The sequence below is a fragment of the Leptinotarsa decemlineata genome, unplaced genomic scaffold (assembly GCF_025532065.1).
Source record: "Leptinotarsa decemlineata unplaced genomic scaffold, Ldec_3_MD MMD2_tig00000505_RagTag_RagTag, whole genome shotgun sequence".
Lineage (NCBI taxonomy): Eukaryota > Metazoa > Arthropoda > Insecta > Coleoptera > Chrysomelidae > Leptinotarsa > Leptinotarsa decemlineata.
In genome coordinates this window covers 13,096,648-13,114,928 of record NW_027412549.1, presented here as the reverse complement: position 1 = coordinate 13,114,928, position 18,281 = coordinate 13,096,648, and the positions used below count along the sequence as shown (strand labels likewise).

General features: G+C 34.2%; 1 protein-coding gene across 1 annotated transcript in view; it reads left to right on the top strand.

The window, feature by feature from the left end:
• The window catches only part of sif (guanine nucleotide exchange factor still life), a 653,408-nt gene that overhangs the window by 543,010 nt on the left and 92,117 nt on the right, over positions 1 to 18,281 (top strand). Inside the window, 1 exon segment of the mRNA XM_074173996.1 lies at positions 14,443 to 14,670. Within this exon segment, the coding sequence (XP_074030097.1) occupies positions 14,443 to 14,670 (228 nt within the window).

Sequence of the window (18,281 nt, the reverse complement as noted above, 5' to 3'; positions counted from 1 at the left end):
CAACGTAATGTACCTTGAGCTCCTCTCCTGTCTTCAGTGAATTATTAGAAACAGCAGTAAAACTGGAATGTGGGGAATTCTGCTATCAAGGAACAAAAAGATTAACTGCTTCTCGAGAGCAACCCTGGGAGTCATTCAATATTGGCCACAAGACTAAATTATATATTCCAATAGAATAGAATAGAGTATAGAAATTCTGAATATAACATTGACGGATTCACATACCTTTTGAACTCACTAGCTGGTTTAATTGAAATGACGACATGTATCTGAAATAGGGTCAATTTGCGGTTGGGATTCATCATATATATTTGATAATATACAGGGTGTTTTTAAATATGCGGCGAAAATCAAAGGACCATTCTTCGGACTATTCTAAAGATATTTTGTCCTATGATGATTTTTGGGCACTTTGTTTCGAAGATACGAGGTGAAAATTAATTTCGACAAAAACAATATCGGTGATTTCAAAATCATTACCGTAGCCAAAATAAAAGTATAGCATACTACACTGGATCTACCAAGTAACAAAAAATTGAACAATTCCGTTGGTACCTATCAACAGCATTCCGATTACTACAAACGACTGCAGACATTCAATTCACTGGGTGTAATGCAATCAGAAACGATCCTGGTGTTTTTGAAAGAGTTTGGGATTCGATTAGGGGAAGATTGGACTTTTGCATCCGAGCAGGTGGTAGTTATTTTCAACAGTTCATGTGAATTAACAAACAATGCATATAATTTTTGGTAATAAATTGTTATTGTCGAAATTTCTTTCCCTCCGTATCTTCGACAAAGCGACCTATCAAAAATCATCAATAGAAAAATATCTTAAGAATAGTCCAAGAAATAGTCCCTTTAATTTTTTCCGCATGTTTAGTGAACACCCTGTATATTATATTGCAATATACGAGACATGAAATATAAATCGTTGTGAAAGGAATCAAAATGATAAGTATTTTGTGCATTTTGTTAATAATCGAATTGATCTGCTCAGAATTTGTCCCTGTGCATAAATATTAGATAATTAAGTTCAGTTCGATATGTTTTCATTTTGAAAAAATCAAGAGAAATTCAGTAGTGGAAAAAATTGTGAGCGTTACCAGGAGCCTGACAGTTGTGAAAAATCAATAATATTTTGTGGCCCCTGTGATAATTTTTTGCATACTGAAATATTCATAAAAAATATGTAATCGAAATATACATGAAAAAATTTCAATTTGGCTTTAATATATCTACTAGTAAACTCAATAAACTTACCTAGTTATAAATATAAATATCAATAATGAATGTTTCAATATAAGTTTCACCGCCATTAAAAAATTATTCATTTAATTAATTTTTGATGTTCTTTTTAATACCGAATAAGAAAAACATTAGTGCGATACTCACTATCAGCAGATTTTGAAATACAATTCTGTCAGTCTTTATGAAGTTTATTCTTCATGGAAGTGTTTAAGTACCTTATTTTTCATAAGAATGGAAGTGAAATTGATTAATAATTGAATCGAAAATATGATATGCTATGAAAATTATGTAAATTGTTATCTACCACGAGAGTAGGTTTTCATTTACTGACCCTTGAAACAGACCAAATAATATACGCGGGCTTAAAGCACAGATAAATCTTAACTTAAGCACACTTAAATTAAAAAATATAATTAACTTACTGAAAACTTGTTAGTGTATCGTCGTGTGATTTTGCTTCCTTTACAGAAGGTTGCTTACTTTCACTTTCTGAATTTCTGAAGGTAACCAACCGCATATCCGAAATTCGCCCCATTCCTCGTGAAAGGAAAGAAAACTTTCTACATATAGTCAATGGGCATACTTGAAGACTGGCTATAAATCAAATCATCTGAAGAAACAATTCGTTCAGACCAGTCTCAACTCCCTACATTGCAGGGAGTTGAGACTGGCTTGAATGCGGTTGGTAACCTCCTCCACAGGCAGATGGGGCAATGACAAACCTGTCATTTGTTGTTCGCTTCAGCCTAGTTCGCGGAATGATACTATGTAGGAATTCGATTTTTAATTATCAGAAATCATCGACTTTATGTTGATGATAGACACTACATTGCACTGATGAATGGTCAAACAGTCCGAATCCGGTCTGCAAGTGTGTTCCAATAAATGAAAATCTATTGTGGTAGTTGTATCGCGAACAGCACATGCAGGAATAACTTCAGTGAAGAATCCTGCACTGACATCTGTCAGTGCAGGATTCTTCACTGAAGAATCCTGCACTGACAGATGTTGTATTATCCAATGGAGTAATTGTTTTCTGATAGGTATTATTCTATTAACCTACTGTATAGGGAGTTGAGACTGGCCTGAACGAATTGTTCTTTCAGATGATTTTTTTGCTTATTCTTATTTGTATACCTCTTTTCACTCTATAGTAATTTTCACTTTTCAACATGATTATTTCATTCGTTCCATTTCTATTTCATGTTTCAACTCTATCAGATATTACTGGAAAGGTATACCAGCAAATTATAACATGGGCAAGTGAAAATCACCTGAAACTCAATATAACTAAAACTGTGCTGATGAAATTTACTATGGTTACAAATGAGTCCGAGATTTTCAGTATATATGAGGATGATGATCTTCATGTAGAATCCTCTAAAGAAATTTCACTAGTTCGGACTTCCATTGTCTATTATATAAAATGATTTGAATCCTGAAACAAGTAAAAAAGAATAATTAAAAAAGAATAGTTGAAAATAACAATTATATTAAGTAACAATAAACCTGAAATGAAATGATAGTAAAATAACCTACAAGTAAAAATATAATAATTGAATAAATAAAAATTAAAGGAATGCAAAAAAGAAAATAATAAAAATAAAAAGGTGTGGAGATTCCAAGTCACGTTAGTTCACGACGTTTCGATTGTTGGTATCTACAATCGTCTTCGGGTCATCACCCGAAATGCGTTAAGATTTTTGTCTAACTACTGTAATGCTGAAATTTTGTTGAGTCTGTACGTACTATGCCAATATTCATTGTCATTTGCGATACGGGATTTTGAATTGGGGTACGGGATCGTCCGTGGAAAGGATTTTCATATTACAAAAGTCGGCAGTTCGAATAATTGCTAAACTTGAATGGAGAGAGTCATGCAGGAGCTCTTTCAAAAACCTGAAACTTCTTAGGGTTGTTGGGATATATGTTTATGAATTATGTATTTTTGTTTATAATAACAAATCATGTTTTTTATCGAACAAGCAATGTCATGATTATCCAACTCGCTCTGGAAATTTGCTAGTACCTCGATCACATCGAACAGCCCTCTACCAGAAAAGCCATCTTTATCTCGGACCGAAAATTTTCAACAAATTAGACATAAATATGAAGGCCGCCCCTAATATAAATATTTTTAAATCAAGATTGAAAACTTTTTTAATTGAAAAAAATTGCTACTCCTTGGAGGAATTTTATCGATGATTTTATCCCTCTCCATGTTATTTGTGTTTCTTGTTCATTTGGCAAATCATTTGTACATACCTAGATTTTTTTTCTTTTTTAAAGCTGACGTTTTCCTTGTTATTGTATATTGGAAGATATTTTTTTCTTCTTTTTTTCCAGTGTACCTTTCAACAATTGAAATATTTGATAATAAATAATGAATAAATGAATTTCCCAATATAATTGATATTTTCGCTATTCAATTTTATTTTATTTTTTCTTTCATAGATTTCAAATCATATCAGAATCGTATTACACAATGGAAGTGCTAGTTCAAAAAATGTCACACAACATTATAATGCTAGAATCAATGTGTTTCTTCGTGAAGCTAATTTAATTTCCGACTCATTTTCAAATCAAATAATCTTTTTTTGTCCTCATTAAAATCATCGAATATCGTATATAAAATCAGTAATATCCTATTTATTGCATTACTTCTAACATGTCAAGGTTTCAAAAATATCCCTGTGTCATCAAAAATACATTAGGGTAGCTAATGCTGCCATTATCACATATGACTTCGTGCGAGGAATTCTGTTCCGAAGCCCATAAATTGTTTTGTTTTATCCCTAGTGTAAGTTGGCTGACGTGAAATTACATGGAAACAAAAAACTAATCAAGTTTGTCGTCGTCGTCAACAGTTTACGCGCACAGCTTCACATATTTTCCACATTGTTTTATGAGTTGGCTAACAGATGCCTGAGCTTTCGGCTTGGTTTCAGTTTCCAGAAAAATTGTTTGAAATATGGAGCAGAATATTCGCCTCTGTGTTTGGCGAAAGCTTTAGTTATTAATTTCTTGTCGAGATCTTCTATGGGTAAAAAAATCTAGTAGCAATATCTCATGGATATTAAATTTTCTTTGGTGTATGTTCGTTGCCATTGACGAGGGGTATGCTACCCTGACACAATATATTTTTATGCAATTTCATGAGTGAATTTAGTTACTTCAATTCCATCTATATGAATAGCATATGTGGATTTTTTTTTTCAATCTTTGAGCCTCTTACTTCTTCAAAAATACAGAAGTGTCAGTGTGAAACTTTTCCATCCTCAATATTTTCTTTTCAGAAAATATTATGAAAAACAGAAGAAAAAGTAAATTTCAAAATCAAGAAAAATATTTCAAAATATAAACTACTCAAATGAATATAGAGACACATACTTAAAATCTTATAAGTAAAAAAATATGTATTATTTTATGATGTTCATGTTTCATTCGGTTGTTGTTCACTTTTTTACTTTTCTACTTCTTTTTGTACTTTTAGCTACAAAATCATAAATATGACAAATTCTGTATTTAGTGAAGTGAATTCACTTTAGTTCGTGATAGATATTAATTTTAAAATTTAAACAATAAATGTTGATATATTGGGTAGAAGGAGGATACGTAGGGTGTACCTCAATGAATTTCAAGTTGCTAAAGCAGTGGCATTGATCGAAGTAGGGTACTCAAGGCGTCGTGTAGCCCAAATGCTCAATGTGAGGCATTCTGCGGTTTCCAGAGCTTGGAATCGCTACCAGACTTACGGCATAGTAAAAAAAGCCCCCTATCCCAATCGACAAAGGGCAACAACTCGCAGAGAGGAACGTTTGTTACGACTTTGGGCAATTAGGGGTCGCACCGATTCTGCTAGAACACTGCAAAATCGCCTTATAGGAGCTACGGGAACGCGAATTCCGAACCAAACGATACGAAACCGACTTCACGAAGTACAACTCCATGCAAAACGACCTGCTAGAGCCCTTAGATTAACTTCAGCTCATCGAGGAAATCGTAGAAACTTTTTTCAAGAGCATCGTAATTGGAATTTAGAGCAATGGGCCAATGTAATGTTCACAGATGAAAAAAAGTTTATGTTATTCAACAATGACGGACGTGTTCGGGTATGGAGACGTCCCGGTAAACGCTATTTGGATGACTGTGTGCAAGAAATTGTTCCATTTGGAGGTGGATCGATAATGGTATGGGCTGGTATAACTTTGACAGGACACACGGACCTTGTGGTATTTCGGGAAGGGACTTTAACGGCTGTCCGTTACATAGAGGAGATATTGGAACCTCATGTCGTCTCATTTTCCCAAAATATGGGCGCTGTGTTCATTTTACAACAAAATAATGCCAGGCCACACGTAGCCAAGGTCGTGAGAAATTTCCTACAGGAGAACAATATTAATCTCATGCGATGACCAGCTAATAATCCGGATTTAAATCCTATTGAGCAGCTTCGGTATGAACTGGAAAGATGTTTGGAGAATCATCAACCCTTCCAAAATCTGAACCAAGTTTCAGATGCTCTTTTGACGACTTACGAGCAGTTGCCACAACAAATAATTAAAAATTTCGTGGAAAGCATGCCTCGTCGTTGTGCTAGAGCTAGGGGTGGACGTACTCACTGTTAATGTACATTTTTTATAATTTTTTTCTGAAATAAATTTAATTTGTTCTTGACACTCATTTGTATTTCTTTTTAATCGTATTACCAAACAGCATTTTGAAAACAATGTCAGTTAAATTTAATAAAGGCACCTATAAAATATTTCATGAATATAAATGTTTGACAAAATAATACATATTTTTTTACTCATTGCATTTTGAGGACATGTCTCTATATTCATTTTGAGTAGTTTATTTTCAACACAATTCGCCCCCATCCTATACTTATGGCAGGGAGGTAAGTGACACATCAATTTCACGATTTTTTTCCAATGATATCTCGAATCGTTCTTTTTTGTTCAGTAGTTTTCACAAACAACGTGTTCAAAAATAACCGGAGAAATCAGAACTCAATGAGAGTAAATATTTTCAGGTTATCATTTGAACAAAAATTGTATTAAAAATTGGAACTGAAAAAATGTTCAACTCTTTTTGGTTCTGTTACTTGTACAAAAATAACTTTTAATTTAAGAAGAAAAAAAGAAACACATGGGTCACTGAAAACTATAAACAGCAGTTTCGAGCTCCTCCCCAAAATTTCTGAAAGCTTCACCAGGAACTAACCGGCATACTTCTTCAATAAGTATTTTAACATTAGCAATTTGCTGCTGAAAATTAGGTAGTCTCTGAATAACGTGTTGAGCTACAGATCGCCTTTAAATATTTATTCGAAGGATAAAGGGCCAATAATGGCATTTTCAATAATATTTGACAGAAACATCAACTTTCTGATAAATGTGGAGAATCTTTTTCCACATTTCAACAAGAAAATCCTTTACCATTACCCAGGTATGATGTTTCGACATACAATTATCATATTTTTTGTCGTTTATCTGATATTTTTCTATTATTAATGATATTTCATCTTATATTTCGTTTTGTTAACTTTTTTATTATCTGACCATCAATTCCTTAACCCATTGATTTCTTTGAAAAATATAAGTCACTGATTCAACGGAGTTATATTATGAAAAATGATAAAAAAAACTGTATGTTTTTTAACACTTGTATTTGTAACTAACGTCACTACAGTTTCGTCCTATATGAACATTTTCGAATGAATACTATAAACTGAAAGTAATTGATTTCATTATAAATCTAAGCACCACTCTAGATAATAACAGTCGTAACTTGAGTATCTGAATTTTGTTTACCTGTGACAATATATGTACGATAATTTGTGAGTAAACTAGATCAATTTGAATATTACTGGAGTGTTATCCTGAACGATACAGGTGTGCGTATCTGCTCCGAATTTTATAACAAATTCCATTGGTTTTGAGTAGTTTGAAACGGATTTTTTCCACGGAGCTGGATAAAGATATTTGCATCTGAATATATTTGTCGGAAATTCCAAAATTTGCAAAATTTGCTTCGATTATATTGATCAGTAGCGATCATTTTGCACTTCAAATATTGCAAAAAGCGTGCTTATCGCAGAATTTCATTTTATCTTTGGTATTTCACGACTTAGTGAAGAGTACTCATAAGAATTCTCTTGATATGAATAATTTGACTGCCGATGAAAGCTTTGTCCTCATCCAAAAAGCTAACAGAGAACAAACAACTAGGTTAGAGGATGATCGCGAGGCTTAAACTAAATATTTGGAGGAATATTAAACTTCCTCTCGACGGTGATCACTTGGTGATTGGAACACGTGTCGATGTGTTACAAACAACGGTTTGGTGTTGGGATAAAACTCCAGTAATATTCATTACTCTACCAAAGGTTCCAAACAGTGCTTCACGAGTGGATCGATTAGATCATTCAGCAGATTATATCCGCAATGCTCATACTTATGAATTTTTGAGGATTCCAAATAATTTAGTTTGCAACCTCTGCTTGAATAGTGCAAAATTTTCGTATCGTTCAGATTCGGAAACTAGTGGTTGCATTCCAAGTAATGGTTTGGAAATTTCGAATCATTTTTACCTAGTGTAACCTAGACCTTTCATGTTCAGTATACCGTTTTGAGAAATTTCACCTACATTTTCCCACATAAACACTATCAGACTCCGAACACTTGAGCTTATAAAGTCCAGATGGGCAGGATGGGAAATCTGGAGTTTATAAGCTAAGAGTCTGTAGTTTTCATCTGTTCGGCTTTTGCCTAGCCATTTTCAAAAGAACTTCACCACTCGAAACTGAAGTTAAATGACTCGACGATGGGGTCGTAATCTACCTGACCCCTCCAATTCACGTCTGGCTTTTTTCTTGCGCTGTTCAGTTCTAAGTGAACACTGATAACCTTGTTGTTTAGGAATGGATTCTTCACATTCTGATTGACGTGAGGAAGTCAAGTCTCCTATTCTCGTTCTCTCATCTTTCTCTTTTTTATATACTAACCCTTGATTAGTAACTCTAGGATCTCAGTATTATGGTCTTCTAAATGAGAATTTATATCAGGGTTTTACGTTACGTTGAAATTTTGAAAAATTCAATGGATGATTATTTTTATCTATTATAGGATTCATTTTGTACTAATATTTGATTTCCATTAAATGTATGTAACTACCAACTATAAAGCTAAATCATGAAGCATTTTGGTAATGCATTACCTATGATATGAGTAATTATTATTATTCAAACAAAAATCGTATTGAAAATTGGGAGGGGACAGGAAAAAAGTTGTCATTCAGGTTCAGTCCAAGTTTTCAATTCTAAATAGACCTATTTTTAATAATTTGGATGGATGCCACTTGTGATGATGAACTGAAAAAATCATACGACATGGATAATGTTTGTACAACTTGCCATAAATCATTCAGATCAAAAACCGGCTTCAAAATTCATCATAGAAAAATTCGCGAAACGTCAATGTCAAATTCAGGAAAAAGCATTTTGATGTCGAAGGATTTGTAAATTGTAAATTTCAGCAATGACCCGAATAAAACAGGACAAGTTACATTATCATTGTTCAAAAGATTAGCTGCTTTGAAGAACTCCACTAATATTGTGAGAAGAATCCCCAGATCAGCTAGAATTTGCGTAGCATCCATCTTATCTGAAGCCATTGATGAATGGGTAATGTAGAACTCCTTTTGCAGTTCGAAAATCTACTTACTTTCACATTTAGGGTTCTCCCTATACAATATTCGAAAGAGAAGAGAAAAATATCTTCAACAACATTGATAAAGAGGAACATCAAAACGTGAATAACGAATCATTTGCTATATCGCCAGCGATTGCCAAACGATTCAAAGGAAATATTTCAAAAATTATTTTGAATGAGGTTGAGGAGGGCGATATTTCATCTTTTTGTTTCTTGGAGTCATCGGCATCGACTACATTGGTCATTAGCCTCGTGTCTTGTGTAGGCAATGTTAATAACATCTGCTATTAAGTTTCTTAGTTCTAATGATACTCTTTCTGATTATGACAATGATATTTTATCGAAGCTCATTCTTAAACAGCTCCAAATCAACTCAATGTCAAATGCATCTGAACCTTGATCAAACAAGCAATTCAACGTTTCAAGTTCCTGAACAACTTATACTTGCAACAGTGAAAGAGTTCCGCACTAGATCAGCTGGAGGACTTGATGGCTTTCGCCCAAGTCGCATACAAGACCTTCTTAGTTATAGTGCTGCTAATTCTAGAGATAAACTGGTTGCTTCTATGACAAATCTTTGTGATCTCTTATTATCTGGGAGAGTTAATCAAGAGATTTGTCCAATACTTCACGGTGCACCTCTCTGTGCTCTCAAAAAGAGAGACGGAGGAATACGCCCTTTGGCATCGGTACTTTCTTCCGCCGGTTAGTGGCCAAACTAGGTTGTTCTCGGAATAAAGAAGACCTTGGGTCCCTTTTGCGTCGCTTTCAATTTGATTTTGGTACTCCTGGAGGATGCGAAGCGGTCGTCCATGCATCACGCCGATATATCCATCAACATCCAAATTCGTGACGAAAAATGTTTCTCAAGTTGGATTTTAAAAACGCCTTCAATATGCTTGACAGAAATTTTATGTTGCAACGGTCGCAAGAGTCTTTGGTATATATGAATGCTACAGAGTACCAAGGTTTTTGAATTTTGGTGAAAATTTGATTGAATCTCAGAAAGGTGTCCAACAAGGTAATATTGAAGGATTTTGAGATAATAATTGACAGTTCAAAACAAATTAGTCTCGAACATCATCTGAAGATCTTAATCTAACAATGTCCTCTCTCTTATAAAACAAAATGTAGGGTTTCTCCAGAGGCTCCAATAAATTCAATGCATCGCCAGAATACTTCGTGACACGACTATCGTCAAACTTGAACCAGTCCGTTTCGTCTTTGACCAAGGCGTAATAATGACCAAATTGAACGCCAGAACCACAGTGAACAATGACTGCATGAATATTATGATAGTGGTCTGCTAGGTTGAAATGTTCATCTATTTCGAACCTTCCAAAGAGTTTCTTGCTTCTGTTAGAGGTTGAGTCTTGTTTGAAAATCATCAGTGTTATTATTAAATTGATTGGTGCCTCAGCTAAACTTGTTTCCTTATAACAGTCAGTTAGTTTGGCGCAGTTTGACAATACAGTCGATCATCACCTGTTAAAAATTCCATTTTCAGATGATTTAACAATAAGCTTTGTACGGACTGGTTATTAGTCCTATTAGGAAAAGCTAGATGAAGTTCCGGAAATTCACATAAGTTTTCGCTACTTCTTGAACATTTACCACAAAGTAAACAAGTGAGGATTTTTCCAGCAAAAGATTTACAAACACAAGACGAGATGGGCTGTACGGAATCATTCAGTCCAGAGCGGTCAAGAATATTGATTTTGCTATTGTTTTGCTCACGAAGAGTATTCAACAAGAACCCCAAGAATTCGGGACAATCCTCTTGTTGTCCTAACGAGTATCTGGTGGACTTCAAATACTCCAGGAAATCGGTTAAAGGGAAAGATGATACCTTCTTGCGAAACTGCAGAGCATGAACAAGTGTTTGAGTTTGATGAATAAGTAGGAAACATTCCCGTCCTCGTTCATCATTTGAACTTCGTTCTTGAAATTCTTCGTCATGAACAATACTTGTAAAATGCTATTCATGTAGCAAGTGTTTCCTAAATTATCCAATTCAATTTTCTTCTCTAGATTTTCAGGACAACTATCTACTATTTGGCGCCCCTCTAACTATATACGATTTGCCAATGCACACTTTTTTTTTTTATTGAAAAATTGTTTAGCCATTCCTAAACTACTCTATACTCACTCTAAAATGTTCTCCTTGTTGGAAAAGTCAAGTATACCTTAAGAAATTTGGTGATCACCTATGCAACATAATCGAAAATGTTACCAACAGCGGCTTCACCGATATTTCTTGGTATCAAGCAACATTGCCTGTGAATCGTGGAGGAGTGGGTCTGCGCTCAGCATCATCGCTGACTTTACCAGCATTTTTGTCTTCCACCAACAATGTTTCGCAATTGATAGAAATGATACTTCCAGTCTCCTTCACCAAGATAGTTTAACCATCGAAGGCGAATCTATTTGGTGTTCTCATACCAAAAGTCATGTCCCTAGGAATTCAAAGCACTTCAGAAAGCATGGGACGAACCTTTAATTCTAGTAAAATGCAATTTCTAAATGCATCTAACTCCATCACTTCATCTTTGTCATCTCCCTCGGAAAATGGCTTGCCGTCAATATTGAAGAATCTGGTGCTTGGTTGAATACATTACATGTTACTAATCTGGGAATAATACTAGATAATGATACTTTCAGGGTAGCTTTTGGACTCAGATTGGGTTTAGATATTTGTACTTCTCATAAATGTATTTATTTGTGGTAGTGAGGTAAATGAAATAGGTACTCAAATTATCTAAGAACAATTCGTTCAGGCAAGTCTCAACTCCATACACAGTAGGTAAATGGACTGACACCTATCATAAAACAACTACTCCCCTGGCTAATACCACGAAGGGCGTTGGATTATATCCGACAGGTGTCAGTGCAGGATTCTTCACAGAAGTTATTCCTGCATATGCTGTTGGCGATACAACTGCCGCAATAGATTTTCAATTATATTGGAACACACTTGCAGACCGGTTTCGGGCTGTTTGGCCACTCGTCAGAGCAAGGTAGTGTATATCATCAACATAAAGTCGATGATTTCCGATAATTGAAAATCGAATTCCGTCAGGGTATCATTCCTCGAACTAAGCTGAAGCATACAACAAACAATAGGTTTGTCGTCGCTCCATCTGCCTATGAACGAGGTAACCAACTGCATATCCGAAATTTACCCAATTCCTCGTATAAGGAAAGAAAATTTTCACATATAGTCAGTGGGCATATTTGAAGACTGGCTATAAACCAAATTATCTAAAAACAATTCGTTCAGGCCAGTCTCAACTCCCTACACAGTAGGTTAATGGACTGACACCTATCAGAAAACAACTATTTCCCTGGGTAATACCACGAAGGGCGTTGATTATATCCGACAGGTGTCAGTGCAGAATTCTTCACGGAAGTTATTCCTGCATATGCTGTTGGCGATACAACTGCCGCAATAGATTTTCAATTATTGGAACACACTTGCAGACCGGTTTCGGGCTATTTGGCCACTCGTCAGTGCAAGGTAGTGTATATCATCAACATAAAGTCGATGATTCCCGATAATTGAAAATCGAATTCCGTCAGAGTATCATTCCTCGAACTAAGCTGAAGAATACAACAAACAACAGGTTTGTCGTCGCCCCATCTGCCTATGAACGAGGTAACCAACTTCATATCCGAAATTTACCCAATTCCTCGTAAAGGAAAGAAAACTTTCACATATAGTCAGTGGGCATACTTGAAGACTGGCTATAAATCAAATTATCTAAGAACAATTCAGGCCAGTCTCAACTCCATACACAGTAGGTTAATGGACTGACACCTATCAGAAAACAACTACTCCCCTGGCTAATACCACGAAGGGCGCTGGATTATATCCGATAGATATATCGGATAATTATTGAAATTATTGTAATTATTCAAGAATATACATTTTGCGGTGTAATTCAAAACTTGTTTATCTAGCAACAGGTAATTTTAGGCATGGGGCGATATTTTTAGGAAAGGCTTGAACAAAAACTATGCATCAAATGAAGAAATTGCACGGTGTTCTATTTAGAGAATAAATGTGTTATGAACATAATATATATCTCGATAACAGCCGTCACATATGGATTTTACAGTAAAAAAATCATTGATAGTATGGCGATACAATAGAGAGTTGTCATTTTTATAAAAAAAAATCAAATAAAAAATAAGAAAAACTATAGGACACGCTATAATGTACAAATTGAAACAAGATATCTTTCGTACATTCTTATCATTCGTCAAATGGATTTCGCTTTGAAAACAGTCTTTCATCGAGTTTATGGCGTAGAAATAGGAATAACGACCATTTTTCGAAAAAAAATGCTTTTTTAAGAAAAACTATTGAACTTAGCCATAGGGAATACTCAATGAAATTTGTAGAGGTTTTGTTGACGCTCTTTATGGATCAATAATATACAGGGTGTTCCATTCAAAATAAGGAAAATTCTGCAATTTTTTTTTACAATATGTGGCAAGCGGTTTTTCACACCCTGTATATCACAGGTCGACTTCAGATACATCGTTTGAGAGAGTTACCACTGTAGAATATTTGACCAAAAAAAAATACATTTGGACTCGGCACATCTTTATAATTTCAAATATTCTGAGTGACGAATATTGGAAAAAAAAACCTGTCATGCTAGATATCTCGAAAACCGTCAATATTTTCGAAGTGAAGATATACATAAAGTGTCTTTCATTTTTTATGTAGAAACCGAAAAAATGATAAAAAATATAGGTTGCCATTTGAAAAAACACAGTTGGGATCCGCCCAGAAAAAATGTAACACCCTGTGTGACCGCCAATATTTTTATTTTGTCGATCTCGAGTAATAAGGTAATATTATAGAAATTTAGATTTCTATCTGTTTCCTAAATAGAGATATGGAACACCGTGCCACTGTTGCAGGACCCTGTATACATCCATCTCAAGCTTGTTTTTTGTAACTCGATAAATAAATTGTTAGGCATTGAGACATATGGAAGGTGGCAAGCATAGGAAATTAGTTTTCTTCAGGTAATCAAATTTTGACATAAAATGCCAGTATTTTACCAATATTTTTGAAAATCCAGATGTTTTACCAGATTTGATCATTTAATTAATAAATAATTATAAAAAAGACCCTGTTGTGATTCACGATATGAATTGAATGTATTCTGAAAATGCTATGATTATTATTACGGATAATGGCATTAATTTTTATCAAGTAATGGGTGAGAGTATTCATAATACTCACTAATATCCCATCCTATTCGCTCTCCAGTGTACAGCTGTCGCATGTACGAGTACCTTGCCAATTTCTTCATTGAAATAGTTGATAGCATTACATTGTAAAAAAATGTATAGAAGATGCTGGAGTCACAACAGTTTTGAGTTTAAATTTACCCATTATGAACAGGCAACGTTTCTTGAAAAAGTTGAAATAATATTAAGTATCATATGTGTTTTTCAGATAAATTCCCGTGATGAATCAGAAAAAACGGTTAAGGTATCTTTGCCGGACTCAGCTACGGCAACCGTATATGTACGAGACTCCATGTCTGTAGAAGAATTTTTAGCAAGTGCGTGTGCCAGGAAAAACCTCAGTGCTACAGAACATTTCATCCGAGTGAAGAAGAGAAGGGAAATGGAGGACCACAACTATTTCGTGCCACATAGAAGCGATTTAATTGAAACCTATGTGAGTAGCTTTTCGATTCGTTCGCTTGGAAATGAGAAATGTTCAAATTGAATGTGAGGAATTGGATTCTGATGAAAGATCCGAATGTGGGTGTATATTTGTGTGTGGAACAGCTGAAAGCCTAAACGATTATGTATTTGACTGGTTTATTCGGTATTTCGAAGTTGATACCTTCAGGACTTTCATCAATCCAGTTCAATTAGGGCGAATGTGGAATATACAGAGTTAATCTTTTTTATTTGTTGAGATTTTTCAGTATCTGATATTTGTAACAGAAAACGAAATATAAGAACGAACTTGGTGAACATTCCTCTGTTGAGATGAAGATTGAAAGTTCCATTCCATAAGTTCATGTCCTAATACCACTCAATAATGTAGAGAAGCAAAAGTCCAATTCTTTAGACCAGAAAGTTCAGAATTGAAATCCTCTTCGTTCCTAATGGAAATTTGATAGTGCATCTTGCAGGAAATTGTAAATATTGGAGAAAAATGATTTTCATAAAGCTTTCTGATTTTTACTACTCCATCTTTATACTAAATATTTTGGGAAACTTTCAAAGAAAGAAATAATGTTCGAAACAAACTTTTTTCAGTTCATAAATTTTTGATAAATATAATTCTGAATAATTTGCATTTCTCATCAATTATTACGTTATAATTAATAATTTTTTCGACAATTCAGTATCTATTCATTCACTTACACTTACCTACTCGTGTAATTAAAAAGTTATTAGGGAAACTATATTTCGAAAATATACTCATATTTTTCTTATTAGTCAGTGAGCTATGCTTGAAGACTGACAGTAAACAAATCTAAAGAAATGAACTTTAAACGTTCAAGTCAGTCTCGAATATACCTACACAGTAGGTGTCACTCCATCTAGTGGATGAGGTACTAACCAGCTGTTTTCTGATAGGCGTCAGTCCATTTAACCTACTGTGTAGGTATTTCGAGACTGGCTTGAACGTTTAAAGTTCGTTCCTCGCTCATCTCGCTCATCTGTTTAAAAAAAAACTGTTTTTCTGTTAATCAGCTGCCGCCCCCATACGAACGACAACTCTCAGAAGTTGAGAAACTTGTGTGAGCTAAGGACTAACGAGGTCTTACCTTTTAACGTGTGATTCCTAACGCTCATCGATTTTGATGTTAATGAAAATAACGTAACGTTCATTATTAATGGTGGATTTCTTCTGCATCGCGTTGTATGGAGTAGAGAAAACACATTTTCTATTATTTTAGATAAATACGTGAATTATTTACGAAGGTATTATGGTTCAGAAATTGTTGGTGTATTTGATGGTTATTCAGACTATAATGAAAACAATGGAGTAATGGAGCAGCGGAAAAGAACTGCTGCCCTTTCAAAAACATACGGTTATACTTATTACCCAAGAAAAGTTTCTATCAAATCCAAATCATAAAATGAGCTAATTAATATGGTAATTGAAAAATTGCAAGCTGTGAATATCACAACAAAACAGGCCAGATATGTTCTTATAATTGAAACAGCTATTGATAAATATGAACGTCACAAAACTGCTGTTACAATAGGAGAAGATATAGATGTATTTGTCATTTCAATTGGGCGTACCCTATTTCATCTTCAAGAAATTTCCTAAATCAGAACAGAGGATTCCTCAATCCGAACTTATTCTCAATAAACCAGAACGCTCTATATCAACTGCGCCTCCTGACGTCGTAGAACCTGAATTTCATAGAACCAGAACAACTCTACTACAAATCCGGACGAATGCTGAGGCAATGGACGATGTGCATCGCACGGTTTCGTACGAACGGCGTTCGTTGAACAAAAAATGTATAAAATTCAATTCTCCACAATATTTATGATACATAGAAATAGCATGAAATCCATAGAAAGCAAGATATTTGTAATTAATGTGTAAAAAATAAATTTTTTGACCTTTCACCGTGGAATACCTGTATTCGCGGACATCCTTCTACATATAAGTACGTTTGAAAACAATTTTTAGGATGCCGAAATGATGGTTTATAGATGTTTATAGCAGACTATCTCCCATTCCGAGGTGAAACTCCTAATATTCCTGGATGGTGGTAATGTAAATGAAATTTCGTATCATAACTTTTTCATACATTATATTGTGCAGCATTCCAATAAATGATATCTGATCCAATTCCATATTTGGAATACAAAAAGAATAAGAAAAATTTATTTTTATTCAATTCAATATTCATATGGAGGAAGTTATTCTCAAAGTTTTTTTTCTGTCGTGTATTTCAATGTTCATGTCAAAGTAGTTATTTCTGGAGGGTTTTTTCCGGGTTTTATCTAAAAGTAACATTTTTGCATGATCTACACATCTTTAAAAAATTAATTTTGAACGTGACGGCTTTTTCCTTCGTTTGGAAGTATTCTACAATTTTTTGTATAACGATGGAGAAGTGAATGCCGGAAATCTCTTCCAGTAACTAAACTTTCCTAAGAGTATATACATACCTTTCAGTATTAATTTCCATATTTTTCAATTTTTTTTTCCACATAATATATTTTATCGATATGGAACTGTAATTTCAGATAATCTAAATATTGGTATATAAAATTTCTGACAGGTTATTTTTCTTATTAAGTAGTCCTGCAAGAATTTGTAATTTAGATTATATGGGATTGGTTGCTATGACTACATAGGGTTTGTGAATATTTATTGTAACTTTGTAGCCGACTCCAGCTATACTCACTTTGTAGCTCATTGCATCAACTGGAATAGATGTCTAGATCATGCAAAGAATATATGTTCAAATGTTTTTTATATGTTTTTTCTCATAATGTTATACACCTTGGTACTGGTATACCTACGATGTTTCACCATAAGACACTTGCCTTAGGGCTCTTCAGTACCAATCTGGATAACCTTATGTTTTTTCCTATGTCGAAACATCGTATGTCTACCAGTAAGGATCACTGTATTCCATGTAAGTGAAATTTTCACTCTTTGTCATTTAGTATATTGTGTAGGAATCCTGTGAATGAAATCTGATTCAATACCATAATGAATGTATGTAATACAAACTAAGTAGAAATTGTATAATTCAGTATTCATATGAATGTATTTGTTTCGAAAGTTTTTTTTTTCGTTTAATTCAGTGTTTATATGAAAATATCTCTTTTGGGAGGGATTTCTCTTCCAATTTTGTCTGAAAGTTATTTCTTTGCATGATCCTTTTGAAATTGTTTGCTTCCTTCCTTTTCTTGGAAGGTCCTCACATTTTTTGTATCAAGATGGAGTAGTAGAAAGCCAAAAACTTTTTTCCCCTGAAATCGCAAGTTGCCGAAAAAAAACATTTTATTGAAAATATTTCAGATGGACTGTTTCAAATGGGCTATTGTGTGGATTACCATATATTGAATTTTTCATACTTCCTCAGTTAGAACCAATATGATGAACAATCTCTATATTTAACATTATGTAGCTATCGACATTCAAATCCTTTAATAACATATGATACGTAATAGATAGAGGAAAATTTTCTAAATTGCAGTGTTGATGATTGAGCATGTTCAATTTCATGACAAGTTCCTTCATATTGGCATTTGATATTCAAGTCTTGTTTCGAATCATAATGCTCAAAATCA